Consider the following 24,374-nt stretch of genomic DNA (forward strand, 5'->3'; position numbering starts at 1 on the left):
ATCATAGTATAAATAAGCTAATAAAAGTGGTTTCACTAATTTTTGAGGTGTGATGGGTCAGTTATGAATTAATCTAGTCGCAACATATTTACACAATCATGCATGTTGCAATAACTAATTCATAAGTTCATGTATTTTTAAAAGACATAGGATCATGTAAGAAGACTAACAAAATTAGTTTCATGATTTTTGGATTAGCAAAGAGTAAACTATACATTTAACTTGGTTTAACAAATACAATTTCTCACAGAAAATTTTGAACTTTTTTATGAGTATAAATACTTTTATCATGTAAATCATGTTACAAGGAAACCAACAGAATTTGCTTCACTTGATTTGAAGCTCAGATAAATTAGTTATTGATTTTACAAGATTGAGATAATTTTTGAATTTTTTTACTGAATTTCACTGAAAATCGAGAAAACCGCTCGATAAATCGATAAAACCGAGCCGTTACCGACAAAACAGAGCGGTTACCAATAATACGAAAAATTTAAGAAAACCGCTCGATAAATCGCAAAAACCGCTCGATAACCCGTGCAAACCGACCGTTTACCGAACGGTTAAAATCGTAATTTTTTTTTCCAAATTTCAAATTTTACCAAATAAATTTTCTCTATTTTTTTAAAAATTTTTAACCGATAACAATCGTTACCACGAATTTTCGATTACCGCGAGCTCCCGTCGATAACCTTTAACCTTATCCCCGCCTCCCCCAATCCAGTATCCACTCCCACGGGCTCCCCTCCCCTAAAACCCTAGCTAAACCCCAGCCCCTCCCCATGGCTCTCCTTGCCTGAGCGCCGCGCCCGCCGGCCGGACCTCCCGGCCCCTCTCTGGCATGGCGCTCCAGCTCCGCCGTCTGCTCCCGCACGGCTACGCGCGCCGCCACCGCGCCGTTACCCACGCGCTCGCGCCGCCGCCGCCTCCCGCAATGGTAAGTGACCCCCTTCGCTTCTCCTCCGCACGCGCCCTGCCTTGCCGCGCGGCGCGGGCTGCCTGTAACGCCGAGAATTTATCGAGTGTGGAAGTGCTGGCGCCGTCCCGTATTGATGCGGCGTCGTGGTGAGGTGAGAGCGCCACCTGTTCATTGTTTTGCCCGTCAGGAGCGCCACCTATTCATTGTTTTGCACGTCAGGCGCGGGTGGTAGCTTTGCCAAGCAGCGGTGTAGATAAATCTTGTGGACATACAGTGACGGAGCTTGACCAAAATTTCAAGGGGGACCAAGAACAAAGAAAATTGAAAAACATTCAAGTGATAAATCATAATACTAACTTATGGTATAATTTATAGCCATCAAAGAGCAATACATTGAAATTTCTCATACTTGGGTTTAAAATACATATTCAAATGAGATTAATAGATCATAATTAATAAAAATAACTCTAAAATAGAGTATTATGTGTACCAGCATGGCTGCATACTTAGTGCTAATTTGTTTTTGGCCAAAATGCTGGGGGGCCCTGTTGCACCTCCGCTATGGCCCCTGTTGCACAACAAAATGCCAAAACCTAATTGGCAAGGAATAAAAACAGAACGTTGTTTCAGTCACCAGTTCTTTTGTTGCCTTAGTAGTTCACTGTCGTAGACTTAACTCAACTAAAAACATAATTGAATGGAATGCAGCTGGAAGTTAAGGGCAATTGTAGCATGATCCAATTGTTCAATTTAATGGAAATGTATAGGAAGAAAATGCTTTTTTTTTGCACTTCTATTCTTTTAACAGATTCTTGTTATGATCATGCATTGGATTGGAAGTGAATGATTAATGATTTTCCATGATTCTGCCGCGTTATGCCTCTGTTATAGTATTTCATTTGGGTTTGATTGCTCCTTATGCTTTGTCTATTTGTTACCTTTGCAGCTTCAGTTTGGGGTGTCTCACAGATATTCTTGCACCTCCTTGCCCTTTTCACCCTTCCGTCCTTGTGAAATGTGCAGAGTTGCATTCAGGAGTAATTCAGCTAGGCAAATGTCTTCACAGATTAGCTCCCGGGTTGCCCTAGGGCTCAAAAGTAGTACCTTTTTTACTACTGGCCTTTTAGACAGGTGTAGTTCTATAAGTTTCAGGGCAACTGATACCTGTGGAATTGCTTTAAAGGCTAATAATATTGGTCATTCACGGTCCTTCTCAACTGGATGCAATAAAAAGCTAAGGTTTCTCATTAAAAATAAGAGTTTATTTGGTAATCCAAATATGAGAAGGGAGGATGGAAGTGGAAGTGTAGCAAATAATTTGTTTCATAGATATGAGAAACGACAAAGCACATTAGCTGCATGTAGCATCGTTGTTGATGAGGCTTCAACATCTACTAGTAACAGCAGCAAAAGTGTTACCAATACTAAGATGGACAGTGCCAAGAGGAAGAGTTCTACAGGAAGCAAAAAAGAAGTTGATGCAGATATGAAAGAAAAGAAAGTATCTACCAAGAAAAAGAGGATATTTGGTCGAACTCGTAAAGCTGCAACAAAGACAACTGAGGGTATTAGTGTGAACCAAGAGGACAAGAAGGCTGACAACTCTAAATCAAAAAAGGGTGCTGATAGTTCTAAAGAGCAAAAGGTGAATAACAGGTCGAAGTCAAAAGCAAAGGATTCCGTTGCTTCTACTGCTCCTGCTGAAGCTGAGATTTGTATGAAGACCTTTGTTGATGGTTCTGGCAGTGAGAGAAAGCCACTTATGCCCCTTTATCCTCCCACAGCCAAATCAGTTGTTGTTGTGGAATCAGTCACGAAAGCAAAAGTAATTCAAAAATACCTTGGGGACATGTATGAAGTGTTACCAAGCTATGGTCACGTGAGGGATTTATCAGGTAGATCAAGATCAGTCTGCCCTGATGATGACTTCAGCATGGTCTGGGAGGTGCCTGCTGCTGCCTGGACACACCTTAAGAGCATTAAAGTAGCATTGAAAGAGTATGAAATTTGAAGCATGTTGTATGGGTTACATTATTTCACATTTTTACACTTACATAAAATATGTACTTATTGATTATGTATAATATCACTTGTCCATGAGTCCATAACCTCAACATTCTGCAAGTTCAAGTGACCAACAAAAGATCTTTTTGTCCCCTTTTTCCATTGTATAATTCTTAGCTTTATTGGAATTAAGATTGCTAATGCTTTTTGATACATGTGAGCATATACTAAATTTGCAAATTACAAAAGCCATATGTCTGTGGAAAAACAGTTGATTTGTCCTAATTCTCCTGATTATTATGCTGTACCTAAACTTGATGGCTTTCCGTTGGCATTGGGCTAGGAAATATTAAAACAATAGGTTGTTGGTTGCTTCATCTGGTAATACAGATTCTATAGCTAGGGTTTCCCTGCAGATAGTTTGAGACTTTGAGTACTCAGTTTTCTTATTTGGATATTCTTATATGCACGTATTACTATCACCCGCTGTGTATGTTGACACATTGAACTCGTAATTTCAGTATCACTATCAGCAATTGTGTATTTATAGCTAAGGTACACTTGCACATTACTTGTTAGTTTGGTTGTTTTTGTAAGTTTGATGGATATTATATGAAATAAATCTATCAAACTGTATGTGCTTTAGTAACAGTCTGCAGTTGCCCATATGTAGAAATTTACAGTGATGGCGATTCAGTTACGTGTGTTTATTATTAATCTTTATATCTTTCGCCAAGATGGTAGAAACGGCTTAAAACTGAAGCTCTAATTATATCTTTTGTCCACATGATATATACAACTAGTTAATTTAACCCCTTTCCTTAATAGCGGTCTTCTGCTTACTAAAGGTATGTTCTCCATAAATTGAGTTAGTTTAGGTAGTCTAAAAAGGTAAATATCATATTGCTGATTGCCCCTCTTCCCCCCTGCATTGTGAAGTTAATAACATATCGCTGGTTGTTTTTTTAACCAATGCCTTTTTTTCTTTTCTCCAGAGCAGAAATTTTGATTCTTGCATCTGATCCTGACCGTGAAGGTGAAGCAATTGCTTGGCACATTAAGGAAATGCTTGAACAGCAAAATGCGTTGGGCTGCGATGTGACTGTTGCAAGAGTTGTTTTCCATGAAATAACGGAGGATGCTATTAAAAAAGCTTTAATGTCCCCAAGATATATTGATATGAACTTAGTTAATGCTTATCTTGCACGCCGTTCTCTTGATTATCTGATTGGCTTCGGCATATCGCCACTTCTTTGGAGGAAGTTGCCTGGTTGCCAGTCAGCTGGACGAGTACAATCTGCAGCTTTGGCACTTGTATGTGATCGGGAAGCTGAAATAGAACAGTTTAAGCCACAAGAGTATTGGACAGTACAGACAGAATTCAAAACCCAATATGCAGACCCTTCAAATGGCACATGCATTCCATCCCGGATAAAGCATCTGAATTCAAAAAAGCTGGATCAACTTTCCATACGTTCTCAAGAAGAAGCCCAAGCTATAGAAAAGAGGATTCATTCTTCTCAGTTCGAGGTTATAGGTGTTAAAAGAAGTAAAATGCACAAGAATCCTCCAATGCCATATATTACATCCAGCCTTCAACAGGATGCATCAAACAAACTACATTTTGCTGCAGGTTATACCATGAAGGTTGTTTCTGCTTGATTAAAGTTCAGATGCACACTTCATGCTTTCATATTACAATACTGCATTTATGTAGTAATCTATTGGCTCACGTGGCTCATTATATTACTGCAGGTTGCCCAAAAGCTTTATGAAGGTGTAAGCCTTTCATCAGAAGAAGCAACTGGGTTAATAACGTACATAAGAACAGATGGGTTCCATGTAAGTACTACAATTAATTTCCATAGATGACCAGAGTAGCCTCGCCTTGTTTATTGGTGTGTATAGGGCCCATAACTATTATTTCCTCTGCTGTGCTTGCTAATTCGAATTAAACCCTTGTATTTTAATGGTAATCTTAACTTCAAATGTATGAAACATTTTATGACTGTATGCCGTATGAACTAAAGCTAGATTACTAAAGTCTAATTGTATGATACAATGATGCATGATGGACACTTCTGGCTATCCTTCGATGTGGGAATTTCCAGACAGTTGTCAATAAGAGATTTCTTGAGATATGCTTGATTTTGTAATTGTTTTAGTAACATTTTGACTTGTTTGTTCTGCCTTTCCTCTTGAAGATTTCTGATGGGGCTGCAGAAGATATCCGTTCATTAGTCAAAGAAAGGTACAAAACTTTCCATTAGAAGTAGCTGCTAAGTTGGTTTACTCTTTTTATGCATGGTGCTATTTTTCTCTTGTTTCACTTTTTAACTTCTCATTATTGCCCAGCGTAGCATTTTGGTTTAATTCCTAAGTGATCAATTGTAAAAGTGGAAATCTACAAATTCTCTCATATTTGTTCAAAACTTATAGATGAACTGTAAGTCACATTTTTCAGATGACAGAGTAAGAGGGTTTCAAGTTGTTGATTGATTCATCTCATGTCTTATTCATTGTCTTCCACTGGCTAGTTTTAGAGGATAGTATTTTGTGACTCTAGCACTTGATGTGTATCTGTATATGATTTGTGGCCTGCTTTCTTCTTGTTAATTAGTATTTCCTTCAGATATGGTCAGGAGTATGCTTCAGAGGACATCAGGAAGTATTTAAAGAAAGTGAAAAACGCTCAAGAAGCCCATGAAGCCATAAGGCCCACCAGTATAAGGAGATTACCATGTAATGACTCACCTGTAGTTTTATTAATTTATTGCATTTTCTCAGTTACAGCTGCTAACCATCACCTAGTAAATTCTCTTGGATGAACTTTGGTACATGCATATTGTCTTGTGGGTTACAATCCCATTATGTCATACTACCTCCGTTCTTTTTACTTGTCGTTTAGGACATCGACACAGTCTCCAATACACATGTTTTAACATTACCTTTTATAATTATTTCTTGGTGAAATTTGTTAAACATATTTTTCTCGAACCGGTTCGAGAACTGCCCGTCATTATATTAAGAGAGGGATGGGGTTCCGAACAGGAAAACCCTGCAACAAAGAGCAAACAACATGAACTAAAGGAAAAAAGGAAGGAAAAAAACACACACACTACAAAGTCAAGCACTCATCACCAGCGCGTCTAAAGCAACTCAAGGAGCGTCCACAACCTAAAACGCCTATGGCCACAGCAAGGTCGGAAACCTAGTGTCTGCTGCACACTAAAACAAGGCTTCATCTCTAATAGCCCTAAGGAGAACCATTTCGCGGATAGAGTCGCAGCACGCACGCATATTAAGCCCGCGAACGCTCCAGATCAAAATAGAAGAGATACTCATTTGAGGAGAAACAAAACCGACCGAGGGGATAAGAGAAACTCCCACCTATAGGGACTCTGGTTCAGTCTCGGATAGCAGTTGACTCAATTCGGGAACCCTCCACCCGAAGAGTGCTGCAAGGGCCCCTAAATGCCGTCGTGAAAGCTGTTGTTCAAAAAGCTTGGCATAGCGATGTTGCGCCTGGTCGTCCATCTGCTCCCCGTCAGCTAGAATCCCAAGGATGTTCAATTGTTCATGATCCTCTTCACTGTGCGATGGTCATCCGAGGAAGTCGCACCATGCGTTGGTCGCTTATTCTAGCGCAAGATGAAGTTAGGCGAACATCGACGACCACGGGTCAAAGGGCGCTTGAGCAGGCCATCAACCTGGCAAGTGAGATGTTTAACGAAATCTGCTGCCGGAGTTTCAGCAGGCTGGGTCGATAGCGTGGTGCCCTGTTGCGTGAGTGCAGAGGAACGTTTTTGTCCACTGGCCCTCCTTGAGTAAATCATGACGCAAGATTTGGACTTGTATCTGTTTTGGTGGCCACTATCAGGGGTGGCCCGCAAAAGGGTGGACGTCCTAGCCTCGCTCCCAGAGGTGGCGTCCACATCACCAGCGGTAAGTGCTCCACCAGACGCAACAGCTACGGCCTCGGCCTCTGTGCGCCTGCAGAGCTCATCGCACGAACCGGCCGCCACCACAATCGAATCTAAGTAGGGGTGATTAACCCTTGGGAGGGGGGGTGATGTGGAGTCAAGGTGCATGTCATGGATCGAGGCAGCAACATCGTGAGGAGAGGGACGGGCGAGGTGTCACCTCGGGAGAGAAGGTCGGCTGTGGCCCTGCCGCACCCACCGGTTCTAGGGCATCTTGGCAAGGGGGCAAAGGGGTGATGATGTCAACCTCTGACGGCCGCGCAGCCAACATAGCGTCCGGGCAGAAGACTAACGATTGCTTGGGCGAGCTATGTGGCTGCGGAGTAGATGAGTGGTCACTTGCGAAGATCTGGCTAGTAGACAGCTCAAACATCATGGGGTCACATGGCAGAAGCATAGCGGCAGAAAGGTCAGCAAAAGAGCGTTCCGACAGATGCAGGGGATCGTAGTTGAGTTGGGTTTGACGCAGGGATTGAAGTCACATATCGATGCTTGGAATTAGGCGCAAAGAAAATGGCCACAGGGGACGCAAAAGACACCCTGGGTCTTCGCTCGGTGGTGCGCGTGGAACTCCTCTGATCGTCATGCCGTAAGAGATGCTCTAGATTTGCAGTAGGAGAAAAATTGTCCCCGCGGTTGGCGTGCCCACAACTCTTGGAATCATGCCTTCCACGGTGTTCACGGCCATCCCCGGCCATCCCCGGCATCATCATCTCTGTCCCTTCGGTCCCAGTTGCTTTCTCTGCCAATGCGGGCGGACGTCAAGCACTTTGGCTCGATGCCACCATCAGGGACACCATATGCCAAATCTAAGATGTGCTCCCGGTGCCTATTCGGGTCGTCGTTGTTCTCTGGGATATCATTGGGAATGGTTAGATTATGGACAACTTCAATGTGAATGAACAACCTGTATGTTTGGCCATTCTTTGGTCCTGCTGGTTTCTCGTAGTGGATTTGCACCATTGGCAACATAGTTGACGAGGGGGGATGAGAATTTGCACCATTGGCAACATAGTTGACGAGGGGGGAAGCTTGCTGTCCCTCGCAGAGACTGTGAGCCAGACGATCCTTGGGATGTGACTTGGGTTGCTGCACCAAGCCCATAGTTCGTAGGTCCTTGTGCGTTCCATTCGTCTCGAGTGCTCCTCCACGTAGTGCAAGGAGCAGCTCTTACCTACCACCATGGCAACAATCTCTTCCGACCAAGCATATAGTGGTAGGCCTTCAATTTTGAGCCGAACATGGAATCCCAGGTGGGTTGAGTCTGCATACCTTGTGTCTGTCCAGGCAGCAAAATGGAAGTCGCGACCACTTCAAGAGAGGCGCTATCTTCGCACCACCTCTTCACGAGTCCGCCGGTCACTGAAGATGACCAGAAAGTCCTCAGGATGATGTTGGACTATCTGGCATTGGTGCACGCGGACGCTAAAGTTTTCTGTCAGCGCATCGTTGAGGTGGCGGGGCTTGGTCATCGACGTCGGCCGCCCACCAGTCAGCCAGCACACCTCGGCCCTAGTGAGGAGGCGGTCCAGCCGGCACGCGACGTCGCCGGTGGCAGAGACAACCGCAAAATCCTGAAGCAGTCGAGCCGTTGGATCGCCCAGAAAAGAAGCCAAGCATCCTTCGAGGGGCGAAACCTCAGGTAGCCGCTGCAACGCAGCGTCAGCGAGCAGAGCTTGTTTGTAGGAAAGCTGGCTTCAGGCGGGGGCAGATGGTCCCCTAATGCTCTGGCCGGTGCTGGTCTTGCGGGGCAGTAGATTGCAACCAGCGGCATGGTGTCCTGTTTTCTTACAGTGCCAACATCTTATTGGATCTCTGCAACTAGATCTTGTGTGGTCTTGAGCGAAGTAGTTAAAACATCTGCCTTCTGTCTTCCTTTTGAAGAGTTCCGATGATGCGATACGCCGAGCAGCTTGCCTGGCCGAAGGGGCTCGTCTTGAATGCAATCTATCTTTACGCCACCAGAAACGAGGTTTCACCGCATGCCAACCTTCCAGGTTGCTGGAATTTCCACGAGTCCAATCCTCTGTTGTAGTCGAGGTCTCAACATATGGGATGTCTTGCTTGTGGATGCGGCCACATTGGCCCAAGCCTCTGCCTTGGATGACTTGGAGCTGACTGCTGCACGTCATCCCTGGTAACAAATTGTTTGTTGTCGTGGGCGAAGACGAAACAAGTAAATCCTTGCCTTTGATTGCACTGGAGCTGCCAAAATGTTGCTGGAAAGTCTGAGCTCGGCGTGGCTCCAGTCGACCCCGGTCTGGATGACGATGGCGAGCCCCGTTTGGTCGAGGATCAGGCTGTTGAACTGAGAGGCCTTTAGCAAAGGCCGAATCCATGGCAGGAGGCCTTCCAGAGTTGACGTTGATGGTAGAAGGAGTCGGGCATCGCTGTGAGCCACCAATCAGAGCTTGAGGCTTGGGCGCCAGAGGGGTTGACACTTCGGCGGTGAAAGGCTTGGCCGCTAGCGTGCCAATACTTCCGGGTTTGTAGGCAGCATTGACCATGGTAGGCGCAAGGGAGGCAAGATCTGGTCGTAACACGCACGAGTCCAGCTTTGGGTGTTGCGACTCCAAGAAAAGAAGCTCATCCATGGCGATGCGGTGCAACAACGCGCCGTTTAGCTCTTGGGAAGAGGATCTGAAAGTTGACTGTAGGATTAGCAAATCCATGGCGATTGTTGTGTCACCTGAGAGGTCCGGAGGCGAGGACACTGATCCCGCCAGAGGCGACATCGATTTGGTGTCCGCAGCGCTAGCGTTCCTGGGAGCACCCGCCTTCTGCCCTGCGCAGGAAGGGGGAGGCTCTGCATTTTCGGAGGGGTTGGCATAGAGTGAACAGCCTCTAGAACCTGCAGAGAACTGCGAACAACGACTGGGAGGGAACGGGGGAGAGGATAGATAGGTTGGATCTACGGAATTCAGGCGGGGATTTGGGGGGAAGTGGCTAGATCTGGGTGGGGAGCGGGGGATCGCCACAGAGGCTTCCAACGGTCTCATAATCTCCCCTCTTTTTGTTAAACATATAATCACATGAAAGTATTTTTCATGGTGAATCCACTCATATCATTTGCATGTGTTGAATCCTAGCAATTATGTGTGTATTAATAGTCAACGTTTTTGAAGTTTGATTGCACATATTCTAAAACAACATCCGTTTGAGAACGGATGTAGTATTCACCAATCACCACTAAAATGTTGTTAGTACTGTACAGGATATGGTATGCACTATGTATGGTTGGCTTCTTGTAATTCATATTTCGTGTACAAGCAATATGTTGGACAGGTCATACCTTATAATTCAACTTCAGATACGGCCTTGATTATTTCACAGAGAGCCTCAAGTAACACTATTAGCAATATTTCCCTTTGGAATATCTTTGCATTATTGAGCAAACAGTGTTTTGCCACCTGTGGTGAATATGTTGTATAAATGACCGCTTCATAGTTACAATGTCCATGCCTATCCACGTCTTCTATTGGATTGAATGAGCGCCTGAAATATCCATAGCTTGATAGTTACAATGTCTATGCCTCAGTCGGCATCTTCTATTGGATTGAATGAGCGCCTGAAATATCCGTAGCTTGATAGTTACAATGTCTATGCCTCAGTCGGCATCTTCTATTGGATTGAATGAGCGCCTGAAATATCCATAGCTTTTTATTTGTTTTGAAAGTGATGGGTTGCTACAAAAGGATGTTCAGTTTGGCCATCTTCTTCTGCCTCTTTAATTCATACTTAGTATTTTAATTTTGGTTTCTGTTTTTTAATATATAGTTGCAACATGATATCTCTTGTAGCATCTTTGGTTGGAATACTTGATGATGATTATTTAAAACTGTACACTCTAATATGGAAAAGAACGATGGCTTGCCAAATGGAAGCTTCCAGAACTGAGATGGTTCGTTGCTCTTGCGCTTCATTTTCCCCTATGGTTGATTTTATTCTTAAGGATGGCTGTTAGCAATGTGTCTGCAAAGTTATATTTGTTAAGGAAACCTTAATGATTTGAAACTTGGCAAATCGAAGGATTTGCAGCAAGTGCTTGATGCTTCTAAATGAGGAAACATGTTGTCCGTTTTTACTTTTCTTTTGGGTAGATAAATGAAGCATCTCCACAGTTCTTGTTATATTGCCCACATCTCATATCATTAGCATTAGGCTTTTGGGTGAACTAGTTGGTGCATAAATTCAGTGTGGTATTAAAGCCAACTAGCCAAGAGGTCATACTGGCACAATAAGAAAAGCAATTGCAGCTAACTCTGTGTCCTCATGTCCTCGTCACAGGCCTAATTGAGGATACATGTAGGAGGCCCACATTTGTTCAGTACCTTGAGCTTTTGGGTTAACTGTTTAGTGCGTGAAACTCAAGTTATAACAGAAAAAATGTGCTTTAATTTAGCCACGTTTGTTTGTCTAGGTTTTGCTTTTATGTAACTTATATCCCTTTTTCACAATTGTTGCCCTGCTACTTTATGAATACAGCCCAGGGAACATCATTTCAGATGTTGTGTCTCCAACAAATTTTCTCCTCTTGTGCTTAAACATTTTGTTGTTATAGTCGTTAGTGAAAGTGACATCCTCATTCTCTACTATGGACTATTTATTTGTTGTGTTAATTTAAATATTGTAAGCATCCCATCAAATTACATGCTTACCATACGTCCTTCTATAATTGATCTGTAGATTCAAGTTGATATTGGTACTCCTGAAGGAGACATGATTTTTCATTCAGCTGCATCAAGACTTGACTTCGAAGGATACCAAGCCGTATACGAGGTATTTTTTAAATTTTCGTTTATCCAAGCTTCATACATCGTCTATGACTTCAAAAATCTATTTATAGCTCAGTTATCTTTGCATATGGCTTCCTTTGTTTTACTTGAAATTTTCAAGGAAATATGTCTACTTGGCCTTCTTCCTTTAGCTTGCGCTACTTCTGTTAGTCCTTGAGTAGCTTTATGACATATTGACATCCTTGATCTGTTGAAATAGTGTATCAATGATACTGTTTGATGGTTCACGGGGCTATCATGTTCCTGCTGTAGCTTTTATCATCTACGTAATCTTGAAACGGTTGCTATTTATATGGGAGGATGAGTACATGCGGGTCAGATACTATCTCTGTTTGATGTGCTGCTATATTTATCCAGATACGTATAAACAATAAACATAGATATCTGAGTGGATGAAGATATGGATTAGGACTATTAGGCCAAAGTAAAATTGGATATCCGGCAATCCCATATCTTTTTTCTTTCTGTTTTGCCTTTTTTTTATGTATTTTTCTAATTATAATAAGAATTAGAACATGAAATAATGCAGAAATTTCTTGAAAATATGAAATAGTACTGCTTCTATTCTTTTTTTTTTTTCAAAAAAAGGCTTTCGCTAAGCATCAGGATTTTTATTGTTTGGAAGCCAGCTTCTGTATTTCAGAGGGTGGTTTGTGTTTTTTTGGCACTTTGGCTGGTGTCTGGAAAATGTCTTTTTATAAAAAAATCATTTCTTTTTAGTATTTCAAAACCAGCTTTTAATAGTTAACAAAAAACATATTTTATGCCTGACATAGGGAATAGGGTGTGCTTAATGGCCTGAACCGGCCTTTTGAAAAATATTCTTGGACTGGGTCCAAGAAATTGGCTGGTTTACGGCTGGTTTGTGCTAGTTTTCTTTACCCTATTGAGCATCTAGTTCAAATTGAATAGGATAAGCACAATATGCTCTATATAGCAACTTTTGGTTGTCGACTCATTTATTTGTGATTTTTTTTTGAGTGAATTTCACAAAACTGCACTAAGATTGTAAAAACTATCACAGAACCACACTTTTAAAGATCAAGCCCGCAAAACTACACTTTTGTTGTTACTTTGTATAGCAAAACTGCACTTTTAATAATCATTTTCATAGAACTACACTTTTCCTGGCGTTCTATATCGCATTTTGTATCACAGAACACTTTTTTGTCACTCGGTATCACAAAACTACACTTTCATAATACTAAACTTTCATTGTCATTTCATATCACAAAACTACACATTTTAAGAATCTATATCATAAAACTACACTTATATTGTCATTCCATTTCATAAAAGTGTGTTTCTTTGATACGTAAGGACAAGAAAAGTGTAGTTGTGTGAAATACCTTTGTAAAAGTGTAGTTTTGCGATAGTTTTACAATCATAGTGTAGTTTTGTGAAATTTACTCAATTTTTTTAGAGGAAACATTGATATGTGAATTTGTGATGTATGATATTCAGTATTCACTATTACTATCGTGTCAACAGGCATGATCATTAGTTTTCTACTTTGTTATTGAGTTGTGTTTTGATCGTCTGTTTATTTGTGATTTATATGCAAACGATCTGTATTGATTCAACATTCTATTTGTAAATAAAAATGGGTTCGGAGTTAGGACATGGAAAGACCAATATCAGGTGCACTTGATCCATCGTCACCCCTAATATATCATCAATATTAAATTTGTTGGTGTGGAATGCAATTCGCCTTATGTATAGCCATGTAAATTTTTTCATTAATTCCCTAGTGAACTTTACTTTTTTCTTCCATGGGACATTTCTTTCATATTATTGACGAAATGTGTTAATTTGTGAATTTTCATCTTTTGATTAAGCTTCTACTTTTCCTTAGAGTACTGCTTGTTAGGAGTAGGACTTCACTTGTATGGAAGAACAGTTGTACTTTATATGACGACCTTTCAGTTTATGACCTTATTTAACTCAATAACAAAAAAATGTGCTACTTTTAGGACACCGAGGCAAGTCCATCATGTGACAACTCTGAGGCAGATGCTGTGCATGAGGATCACTTTGAGGCCTTGTCCAAATTAGAGGTTAGCAGCTTCCAAATCGCCTCTTGACCATTCCCTTTCTCTACCCTGTTTCTTTTTCAAGCTACTGCAGATAATTGTCTATCATTCTACTATTCCAGTATGTTATTGCTACATCTCCTTTTTCCCAGGTTAAGGACTTGGTGTCTCCTGCTAACGTGCATCTTGCACAGCACTTTACGAAGCCGCCATCACATTATTCTGAGGGTGCATTAGTAAGTGATAACCTATAATGTTTTATTTTTTTACTTGTTTGCTCTGAGTATTGCCCATGCCTGCAATAAAACAATAACTTCGTATTGGGTTTGTTCTGTAACTTAAGATTCTCATACTGTGTCTTACTGTCTCCAGATTAAAAAGCTAGAAGAACTTGGAATTGGAAGGCCATCTACGTACGCGTCTATAATGAAAGTGTTACAGGTACCATAATTTTCAACTTCTCTACTATCTTTGATCATGATATGCTTAAAATATATCTATTTGACTATCTTAATTTGGACATATATGATCTGTTGATTTTTTTTGGAGGGGAATGATCTGTTGATTTTGAGCAGGATCATTGACATAGCAATATGTACCCAACAGCATGTTGGGCTGAGTGGCTCATGTAGCTGCCTCCAGAGTGCTTCACTGTTACAGGCTTGTGTTTTGTGGGAAGAAAGGGGTGGACGTAGATGGAGGGAGGAATTAGGGTTTGATCTTAAGGGGTAATGATGTCCTGGCTTGCTCTCTTGGGCACGGCGATGCTCCTCCCCTGCTACAGAGCAGATTCTCTGAGCCCCCCTCTCTCTTAGGGAAGGATTATTCCCATTGATGCCAAACGGTTTACAGTAGGCCCTATATAATAGGGCTTCCTGATCAATGTTGTAAACTCCGTTCGGGTACTGGCCAAAATGGCAGGAATGTCTCGTTCCGCCATACAAACCAGCACAGGAGAAGCTACACCTTGTATCAGTCACAATTCTGGCTGATTCTGGCTATCTCGAGCTAATTCGGCCACCCAAGTGGAATCAAGGGTCTCGTCGATTCCAATAACGGTGGTCTGACAAAGATGCTCTACTCATTGTGCTCCCTGGCCTTCATGCAAGCCATCGTGTGCAACCTCACGGGTGTGCTTGTTGATGGGGCTGCCTCCACTGCTAACCCCTGCGCCTGGAACGGCATCTTCTGTGGCCCCGGCTCCAGAGACTGCCACATCATCGCATTCTCCCTCCCCAAGAAGGGCTTCGTTTCCTCTCTCCCTTCATCCCTATTCCCAGGCTGACCCCGCCACGACTCACTGCTGATGTTGCTGATCTGCTGCCCCTGTTGCTTTTGCCCCAAATCCATTGACCAATAGAAGAGGCAGCTCTGCCTTGGGCGCACTCTGCCTAAGAAAGAGTCCTCAACATGGATATGCCACAAAGCGTAATACATGCAATGTGGTCTCGTAGTGTACGGTTATAGGCACACATCATCTTTGACATTGGTTGCAGTGGGAGTTGAGTTGTGTTGGTCCGCATATGGGGTCCATGTGTAAGGGTGAGATTGGATGGTGGCAATAAAAAAGGCATACTTGTCATTGGCCCAATCAGATATCTACTTGTGCAATGGAGTCTGACAATATATGATCTCATGGCACAGGCTCGGGAAACATCTCAGTTCCAATTCGAGTGAGCTGGGATTGGGTAGGATCCCAGACCATCTCAGAGAAATCATGTATTTATATTTCTTTTGTACCAAATCCAAAAAACACAAGCATGATATTAATCATGGATCAAGCATGCCGTACATTCATTTTTGTTGGTACACATAAATGCCTTTTGAGTTTTGATAGTAATAACGCATGGCTGAAACAACAAAGTTTTAGAAATTCATGTTGAACTAAATATTATGTTCATTCATTAACATTAGCGATGACCTGTTCCAATCGGATAAGAGTGTCTACCATACTTGTGCTGTTCAGGACCGGAACTACTTGACAATAAAAGGCCGAGTTCTGCACCCTGAATTCCGTGGTCGAATGGTATGTTATTGTTCCTGATTTCATGTTCTCCCTGTTGGAAGATCCCCTTTGGTCAAAACATCTTTAATTCTGATATCATCTGAAATTTCAGTACTTCTGTTTAAATAAAGATAATAATTCCATCTATATACATTGTTTTGGTATCATTTTTTTTTTCTGCCAGTGCACTTATATTCATTGCATTAATGCATCAGTTCTTAACTGTATCTTTGTTAGGCTCTTCCACATGCCTCCTATTATCATCTGAAGACCAAACAAGTTATCCACCCAATGATCTAAAGTTAAACCTTTTCTGTAATGATCAGAAGGGTGTATGTTTCATGGTTTCCTAATGTCTGATTACATTTTGCCAATAATTTCCCTTGCATTCTTGTATTATTTAGTTTTGTTGTGTATGTTTAATGCCCCAGCTCAATGCCATTTGCTTATAGGTCTCAGCACTCAGTTTACATAGCTGAGGTTGCTTATTTTAACTTAATTTGAATGTGTCTAATTTTGATGTTTGCTCAATACCATCTGTATTTTAGGTCTCAGCATTTCTTCTGCATCATTTCTCTGAGGTCACTGATTACAGCTTTACTGCGAACATGGAGACAGAGGTAGTAAACAGTTCTCAGTTTATAGTTTGTGTGTGCATCTTCATTCCAGATTTTACAAGAGTTCCAAAAACCTGCTTAAGCCAGCTGATTACTGCTAGAGACTAAACCAATGTGAGGATTCAGGAAATCAGCAAATACTTATAGACAATATGGAAAGGTTGAAACCACAGTCATGAGTATCCTTGTACTGAAGTCAGCAACAATATTATCAAGAACTGTGGAAATGATTCAAAAAAAAAAAATTGTCATGGCACTCTAGCCTATCACAAAAATCCAGGGACTCCAGGACACCTAGACAGGCGGCTTCAGTGACAGTTGGTGATGACTCGATGAAGATTATATTGATAACTCCTTGCTTCTAATGCCTCATATAGCACCAATTTTAATAATAAAGCTCGGAGGAAAACAAATTAAGAGATACAGAAGGATAATAATGTTTCAAATTAATCTTATGTCCCAAGATAAACACTGCTATTGCCATAAGTCTAACTATTTTAATAACAAGTTAAACAACCAAATACAAGTTAAAAGGCGTAAATAGCAGCAGAGAAGGGTAGATGCAGAGAGTAGAGAGGGTGGCAGAGATATAGAAGCATAGGAGGGTAGCAGTGAGATTACACTAGACTGTTTAGCCCAGTGCAGCAACTACAAACTAGCCCTAGAACCTTATGATATTTCGCTAGGCATCATTATTGACATTTCATGTGTCATCTCTCTCACCTTTTCATTTTCCAGTTCTCCATTGGAGCTAAATCTGATTTGAGAGATGGTCACTACCAAATGTAGTGTGTACAATGAGAGCTCTTCACAACTGCACTATATAAATATAACTTGGAGACATCCAAATTTGGGCCTGTTTTGGCAGGGGGAAATGCCCCTCGTGATGTCTTTTCTTCAGGCTGCAATGCAATGTCTGGGAAAAACAGTATGCTTGATGGTTTCTTAATCACACTACTTCCCTAACAAGAAGCTAATGAATGAGAAAAAAAAAACATGGGACTAAAACAAGGCAATATGCTTTCCTTATGATTTTATATTATTCCAAGGCTTTTCCTATTAGTTCTGATATCTGCATGACTCTTGGAATTAACAAATTAATAGAAGTTTCTTTATCTGGTTAATTCTATATTTCTGTCAGCAGCGTTTCTGCATTACTATTTATCCTTTTTTTTCAAAAAAATATTTCAGTAATACAAGAAATATTTGGTTGCCATATTCATATTGATGTTCTTTTTCTCATTAATAGCTAGACAATATCTCTGCTGGGTCAACTGAATGGAAGGGCCTTCTGAAAGATTACTGGGAACGGTTCAGTAAATATTGTGCAGATGCTAATCAATTGGATGTCAGAAAGGTAATGTTTATATAATTTCTGAGGTACCTGCAAATTTTGTTTACCCTTGAACCCAGAAATTCAATTTCCTAGGACATACTGTGTGGCCTCTGACACTGGTTCCTAGATGATTCAAATTCTCAAGTTTTCTTGTGTCACATGATCACATCCCTTGTTAATGACACTGAATTCAATATTTCAGACCCGTTTCTCAAATATAAAGTAGCGGTTGATATATTCTGGATTTCATTTTGGTAGGATCTTAGCCATAACCCTGTGCTACTTGAAATTGGTCAAATCTGCATTGCTTCATGGAAAATAAATGAGAAATGGCGAGCTATAATAAACTTCCATGTTCCTGCAGATGCATGTTTTAAAATTGGTACTAGTATATTGCCATCATTGGAACATTAGGATTGAAAACTATCTGGAATGTTAGGATTGGAAAACTATTTGTTTGTATTACCCTACACAGTTCTAGTCGAGCTCATATTTTTGCACAAACTGGGTACAAAACATTTATGGGAGAGCATTGAAGCGCTTCTCAAGGGAAAAAAAGATGCAGTCAACTGGCTGAGGTTCCAGAATGTTTCTCACTGGTCCAGTGGTCCTAGCTAGGCATTGAGTTTCTGCAGCTCTATTAGAGCATTAAGTACCATCTGAGCTCAACCCATTTTTAATCCTTCTGATGTACCTTGATGCTAGTAATTAGCAAGGATACTGTCTTCTTATTGCCCCACAATCGCTGAAGTATTAAAACTATATTTGACGTCGTTGCAGGTAGAAAGAATGCTTGAAGAAAAATTCGGTTCTATCCTCTTTCCTGATCTTGACAGTGATAGTAGGATTTGCCCTAGGTAATGCATGTCATATTTACTTTTAAGGTATCTTCTTTTATGTCGAAAGTACATCTTTTATTACTTGGCAAATTGAGATTTTTTGCAATAATCATTCAAATTTATTTCGCATGACTAATGTACAATGTCATCCTACTAGCGATGCATTCACCATGTTATTTCTTCTTAACTTGTTTCTTTAATGTTTGCCATATCTGCAGTTGTTCTGAAGGAACCCTGAGATTTAAAGTTAGTAGGTACGGTGAAGGCTATTTTATAGGCTGTGATCGACATCCAAAATGCAAGTATGACCCTGTTACCCCCATTATACCAATTATAAATAATGAATGCCTTGAAGTTTAACTTCTGCCATATTCTTCACTGTCACTTGCTATGCATTATGAGTTCCAGGATGATTTCCTGATCGTTGATGAGTGTTATTAATACCAAATGACCACTAATTACTGTAGGTACATTGCTCGCACATTGTCACAGGAAGACGACGAAAATGAAGCCTCCGAGGAAACTCAGAGGTCTTTTACACCCAGGTTACTTGGTGTCATGCCAGATTCCGGCGAAAAGGTATTTTATGATACGTGATATGGATGTTGACTATGAGAAGGGGTAGCAGATAGATAGATGAATTCACCCTCTTTCTGGAGGATCTGAACCTTCTTTTCTATCTATTTTCTGCTTGATTACAATGGGTGCTATGCTCTCCTTTATATAGGAGCGGTCCTAACAAACAGATCTTATCTCTAATACTTATCGCTAACTAATCTAATCTCGCGTCGTAAACAGTAATTCCAGCCCAAACAAGATATATCTCAGACCCAATGCTTAACCCATAACATTACACCAGCCCTCGAAGACAGCTCGTCCTCGAGCTGTGGTGGTGGCCCTAGCTGTAGGCGTTGAAGGCGGCGACGGATGTGATGTCTCTTGTGCGTGCTCAGTAGGCTGCCGAGGAAAGTCGATGTTGCCCAGGTTTTGATGAAGATAGTAGAATACGTTGTACTTGGCATGTGACATTGAAGAAGGCGAGATGTGCGAAAAGGTGTCTGGAAGCTTGGCGTGCTGGAGCCACGGAGCACCATCATCTTTGGTCAGTATGGCTCCAAAGCCGGAGAGGAGCTGAGGTGCAGTATGGATGATGCTTCTTTGGCTGTCAGCGTGGCAGAATGACATAGTGAGCTGAGTGAAGTCCCAAAGCATTGGTCCTAAGGAGCGAAGCCAAGGAATGCCCAAGACGGCTTCACATTCCTTTCCGATGATGGAAACTTGGACAGATGGGCACACTCCAAGGCTTGGAACGTTGTCGTCGGTGACCATGTGGACCTTGAGGCCAGGTTCAGCGCTAGGCAGCAGGCTGAGCTGCTGGACCTTTGTGGCTGCCAGGAGGGAGTGTGTAGAGCCGGAGTCGACAAGATCCTGACACAAACACGTGCCGAAGAGGAGCAAACCACCACTAGGGCCAGTCCTATCAGGAGGGAAGATTGCTACTGACCACAGATGTGACGAACTGCAGGGAGTCGCCAGGGCATGGTGAAATCCTTACGATGCTCCAGGGCACAACAGTGCCATCGCTGTTGTGCAGAACCGTGCTAAAGCTGGAGAAAATTATGGCCACAGGGATGAGGGCAAGGCTTGCCTAGAACACATGAAGTGGCCCCAAAGTGCGCAGCCCTGGCACACCCAAGAACATTGGAAGCTACTGGGCAACAATATTTGAATGGGACCAGGAATTCTTATGTCTTGGAGGAAAACCACCTTCATCACCCCTATTAGTGACGTCTTGCCCATACTCCTTAATAACAAGCTGCAGGTTGTGATGCACTCCAAGACACATCTTCATAGCCTCCTGGATCTTGTCAGGATTCTGGTATGCAGAAGTTGCCTCTACAGCCAGCATGTGCTTGTTCCCATTGATGAATATGTCAGGTGCGGTAGCAAGAGTTGGCTCTAAGAGAGCCAGGGAAGGAGAGGCAAAGGCCAGCCAGCGAACACTTAGCAGACTGGAGACGTAGTGGAAGACCTTGGCACGGTGGATGAGGTCCAGGTCGAGCTCCGCCTTGGTAAGCAACATATCCGCGATGGAGTTGCGGTAGAACATTAACCTGCGCTCGCCGGCGCGCTTGAGCGTGACGAAGGCTAGCACCATGCGCGCGTGATGGTCGTACAGGCAGCCCTCCGAGTTGACGCCGTCCTGCTTCGGGATGTCAACTTGCATCTGCCCGAACTTGCCGAGGCAGGCAGAGGAACCGCCGAGCTTGGAGATGGTGCAAGCGACGTTGGCTGGCACGCTGCCGGGGGCCTTAACGAAACCGCCAGACTCAACTAGCGAGAGACAGGCCACGTTTGGCACAAAGTCAATGAGCATCTCGCTGACTCGGCCGAGACATCTATTGGAGGCAGATGCGGCCCTGCAGCGCAAGCGGTGCACGACGAAGGAGCTGCAGCCCCTTGCGATACTGGCTGGCGACGGCGGAGAAAAGGCGTGTCGGGGTGGATGGCGTCGGAAATCTCGCAGGCGGCGCCAGGCGGAGGAAAGTGGGGGCTGGGAGGTCCGACGGAAGGGGGTCGTGTGGGCGGTCGGTGCTGCACAGAGGTCGTAGGCGACCGAGGCATGTGCGCATGGACATAGCGGCCAAGTAGGTGGCTAGAGGCGACGGATCCGGCATCGAGACAAGCCCGAAGATGTTGGGGCGGAGGAGCGCCTGCTGGATCTGCGAGTGGAGCGGGAGGTGGCGCCGTTCGGAGGGGCGGTGACGCCGGGCAGACGGCGGCGGCGAGCAGGAGGTCGGATTCGAGTAGCGACATGAGCAGATTGGGCGGATCCGCTTGAGAGCGGAGTGGGCGGTGCCGGTTGGCAGTCGTGTGGCCGGGTGGCGCAGTCGGTGTCAAGCAGAGGGTGGGGCGCTGAGGAGCGGCTGGGCGGATCTGTTGCAAGGCGCTGAGGCGCGGCCGTGTGGATCTGCATGGCCATGCGATGCAGGGTGGTGCGTGACGGAGGAGCGGCAGCCCCACATGGATCGGGCCGGCATCGGTGGATCCAAGCACGGCGACGGGGCGGGTGGCGCGGATGGAGGAGCGGCGGCCCCGTGTGGGTTGAGTGGCGAGGAGGCGACCGGAGGCGACGGATCCCGCACCAAGAGGAGTAGATCGGCCGGGGTCGAGGTGGGTGACGCTGGAAGATGCCGGGCGGAGGAGAGACGACGGTGGTCGGAGTCGGTGGAGATCCTGCGAAGCAGGGCGGGAGATGGCCTGATGGGTGGCAGGCAGGGGAGGCCAGCGCCGCGTAGACTGGCAGCGCGAGGCGAAGGATGCTTGCAACAGCCAACTCAACAGGAATCAATGGGCCCTCGTTGTTTGGCTCAACGTCACGGGTGCCGTCCTTTATCTGCTGCTCCGCGCAGAAGAAGGAATCGCCAAGGTCCACCTCGTTGTCCGCCACCATTTGGTCCACCTTTTGCGTTGCGCCGAAGTGGAAATGGTTGAGGAACTCCGCGTAGGTCTGGAAGAACTTCATGGGCTCTTTGGTGATCGGCTCTCACATGATGGGTGGGTATGATGGGAGTTGGCTAGTGGAACTGTGATGGTAGGGAAGAGTAGTGGTGGTCGCAAGGAGATGGCTCTGATACCAAATGATATGGATGTTGACTATGAGAAGGGATAGCAGATAGATAGATGAGTGTACCCTCTTTCTGGAGGCTTTGAACCTTCTTTTCTATCTATTTTTTTGCTTGATTACAATGAGTGCTACGCTCTCCTTATGTAGGAGCAGTCCTAACTAACAAATCTTATCTCTAATACTTATCTAATCTTATCTATCTAAACTAATCTCTAATCCAGACTACAGTACTGTGCAGCTACAGTGCGTACCTTGAACAGTAATTCCGACCCAAACAAGCTATATCTCAGGCCCAATGCCCAGCCCATAACAATATGCAACTTTTTTTTTTGTCTCGAATCAATAAATATGTATAACAAGTTTGCTACTCTTTCGGCAGGTCTTTTTGAAACAAGGTCCGTATGGTTACTACGTCCAGGTTGGAGAGGATAAAAAAGGACTGTTTCCGAAAAGGGCTTCCCTTTCTGAGGTAATTATTACATTATTTTCTATGTGGAAAGACAGCCTCTACTCAGCAATTTCCGTCCTCTCAGGAACTCAGCACAGCTTTTGTTTAATGCTTGTTCCAGGTCAAAGATGTAGACTCTATCACTATAGAAGATGCAATTGAGCTATTGCAGTATCCCAAAATTCTGGTATGCATTTTTCTGAACTTTTAATACTCGCACTGTTTGTTGAGATGTCCCATGATGTTATATTTGCATACAGGGAAAACATCCTGATGATGGTCATCCTGTACTTATGACACACTCTAAAGCTGGATTTAACGTCAAGCACAGGAGAAGTCTTGCTCCAGTTCCAAAGGTACATGTTATAAATTTTTAATTATACTTTTTTATATCAGAAACGAGACTAACATTGTATACATATTAACATATCACCTGTAACTGTTCAGTTCTTTATGTTAGAGCAGTTGCTGTCATAAAAAAATTACATAAGTTCCTACCGTTGAGTTCATGTGCATGCAGTATTAAGCATATTCAGTACAATTGGAAAATTTCCTTGCTAGGCTGATAATATATATTGAAAATGTCTGATCACAGAATGCAGACCCAAAGCAGATTACGATTGAGCGTGCGCTGAAGCTTCTGACTGGTAAAAAGGTGAAAAAAATTGGTCGACCAAAGGGGAAAGCTAAGAAAAAAGAACCCATTGAATGGCATTAGCTGCCTACCATGTGTGCTTGGCAGTTGGTTAGAGAATTATACCCATGTATGAAATTCAGAGTTGGTCAGCATCAAGCATAAGTCAATATTTGTTCGATAAAGTGGCTCGGCCTTCTGTGTGCTTTGTTATGAGAGCAGAAAGGGATCCACTCATGAAGGGCGGCTGGTCGACAAGCATATGGAACTTGTACTCACAAGCTGATGCCCTATGATTTGGTAATAAAGGTGGACTTCTCCGTATTGGCCAAGAAGATACATACGCAAGCAACTGCGGGTCATATCTCTTCATTTCATTCTTTTTCTTTAGTCATCATCGACAGTTGTATAGAACACATGAACACAACTTACCAGACTATATACCCATAGGTTTTGTTTTTACGAATTGCAGTTTAAAGTGAACTTAAGCTGCTAATGTTGCCGCAAAGATCAGAGGGTGGTTTGATCACCCATTTTTGTTCCTTTGGAATATATCCCCTTTTCTTTCAGGGTGAATGATGTAATATTTTTTGGAAACGAAATTTTTTGTTCTTCTATTTAACTCACTGACGAAAAGGACCTTGGCTGGGTTTATACTACTTAGGAGTTGCAGCTGAATTGCTTAGATGTTTAACGGAAAGAACCCCATTTCTTGCTGTATTACTGGCGGTGTTGCCCGTGCACTCTTGTGCTCAGTTTGGCTCGCTAAGGAAGCGTTTGAATACGCTGTGGCTATAAGCTTCTGGCTGTTTAAGGAAGTGTGTTTAAGGAAGTGGTTGTGACTATTGAATTTTGATGATTGGTTTGTATAATAAATTTTTAGTTTTTTAACATACTAAAAGTTAGAAAAGTTTATCTTAATTTGTTTCTTAGCTTTTAGTTATTTTCTCAGTTAATCAAAAGCCATCAGAAGTCGAGACTAAAAATGAGACTAAAAATCAGCTGGTTAGATAGCTTTTGGTTTTTTTAAGAAAAAGGCAAAAAAAGAAAAAAAAAACCTATCCAAAAAGGCCCAATATGTGGGGACGTATGTGCGGGCTTACGTCCTAGGCTTTACCTTGTACATATTTCA

At 43.0% G+C, this 24,374-nt stretch overlaps 1 protein-coding gene across 4 annotated transcripts; it reads left to right on the forward strand.

The window, feature by feature from the left end:
• The first annotated feature begins 723 nt into the window (after positions 1 to 723).
• On the forward strand, positions 724 to 23,859 carry LOC133930445 (uncharacterized). 4 transcript variants are annotated; one of them, XM_062377095.1, is made up of 21 exons: positions 724 to 937; positions 1,866 to 2,917; positions 3,919 to 4,570; positions 4,679 to 4,765; positions 5,128 to 5,174; positions 5,556 to 5,665; positions 10,707 to 10,807; positions 11,593 to 11,685; positions 13,676 to 13,759; positions 13,888 to 13,971; positions 14,108 to 14,176; positions 15,702 to 15,761; positions 16,289 to 16,360; positions 17,607 to 17,714; positions 18,474 to 18,550; positions 18,751 to 18,834; positions 19,000 to 19,111; positions 22,540 to 22,629; positions 22,730 to 22,795; positions 22,869 to 22,964; positions 23,204 to 23,859. In XM_062377095.1, exons 1-21 carry the CDS (start codon positions 842 to 844, stop codon positions 23,324 to 23,326), a joined length of 3,363 nt encoding a protein of 1,120 aa, XP_062233079.1. In that variant the 5' UTR covers positions 724 to 841; the 3' UTR covers positions 23,327 to 23,859. The 4 variants fall into 4 exon arrangements, 2 of the variants coding, with proteins under 2 accessions (XP_062233079.1, XP_062233080.1); XM_062377096.1 differs by lacking the exon at positions 724 to 937 and having other exon boundaries at positions 2,698 to 2,864; XR_009911764.1 differs by lacking the exons at positions 22,869 to 22,964; positions 23,204 to 23,859 and having other exon boundaries at positions 18,751 to 18,830; positions 22,730 to 22,788.
• The last annotated feature ends 515 nt before the right edge of the window (positions 23,860 to 24,374 follow it).

The sequence above is a fragment of the Phragmites australis genome, chromosome 10, assembly GCF_958298935.1.
Source record: "Phragmites australis chromosome 10, lpPhrAust1.1, whole genome shotgun sequence".
NCBI classification, from domain to species: Eukaryota; Viridiplantae; Streptophyta; class Magnoliopsida; order Poales; family Poaceae; genus Phragmites; species Phragmites australis.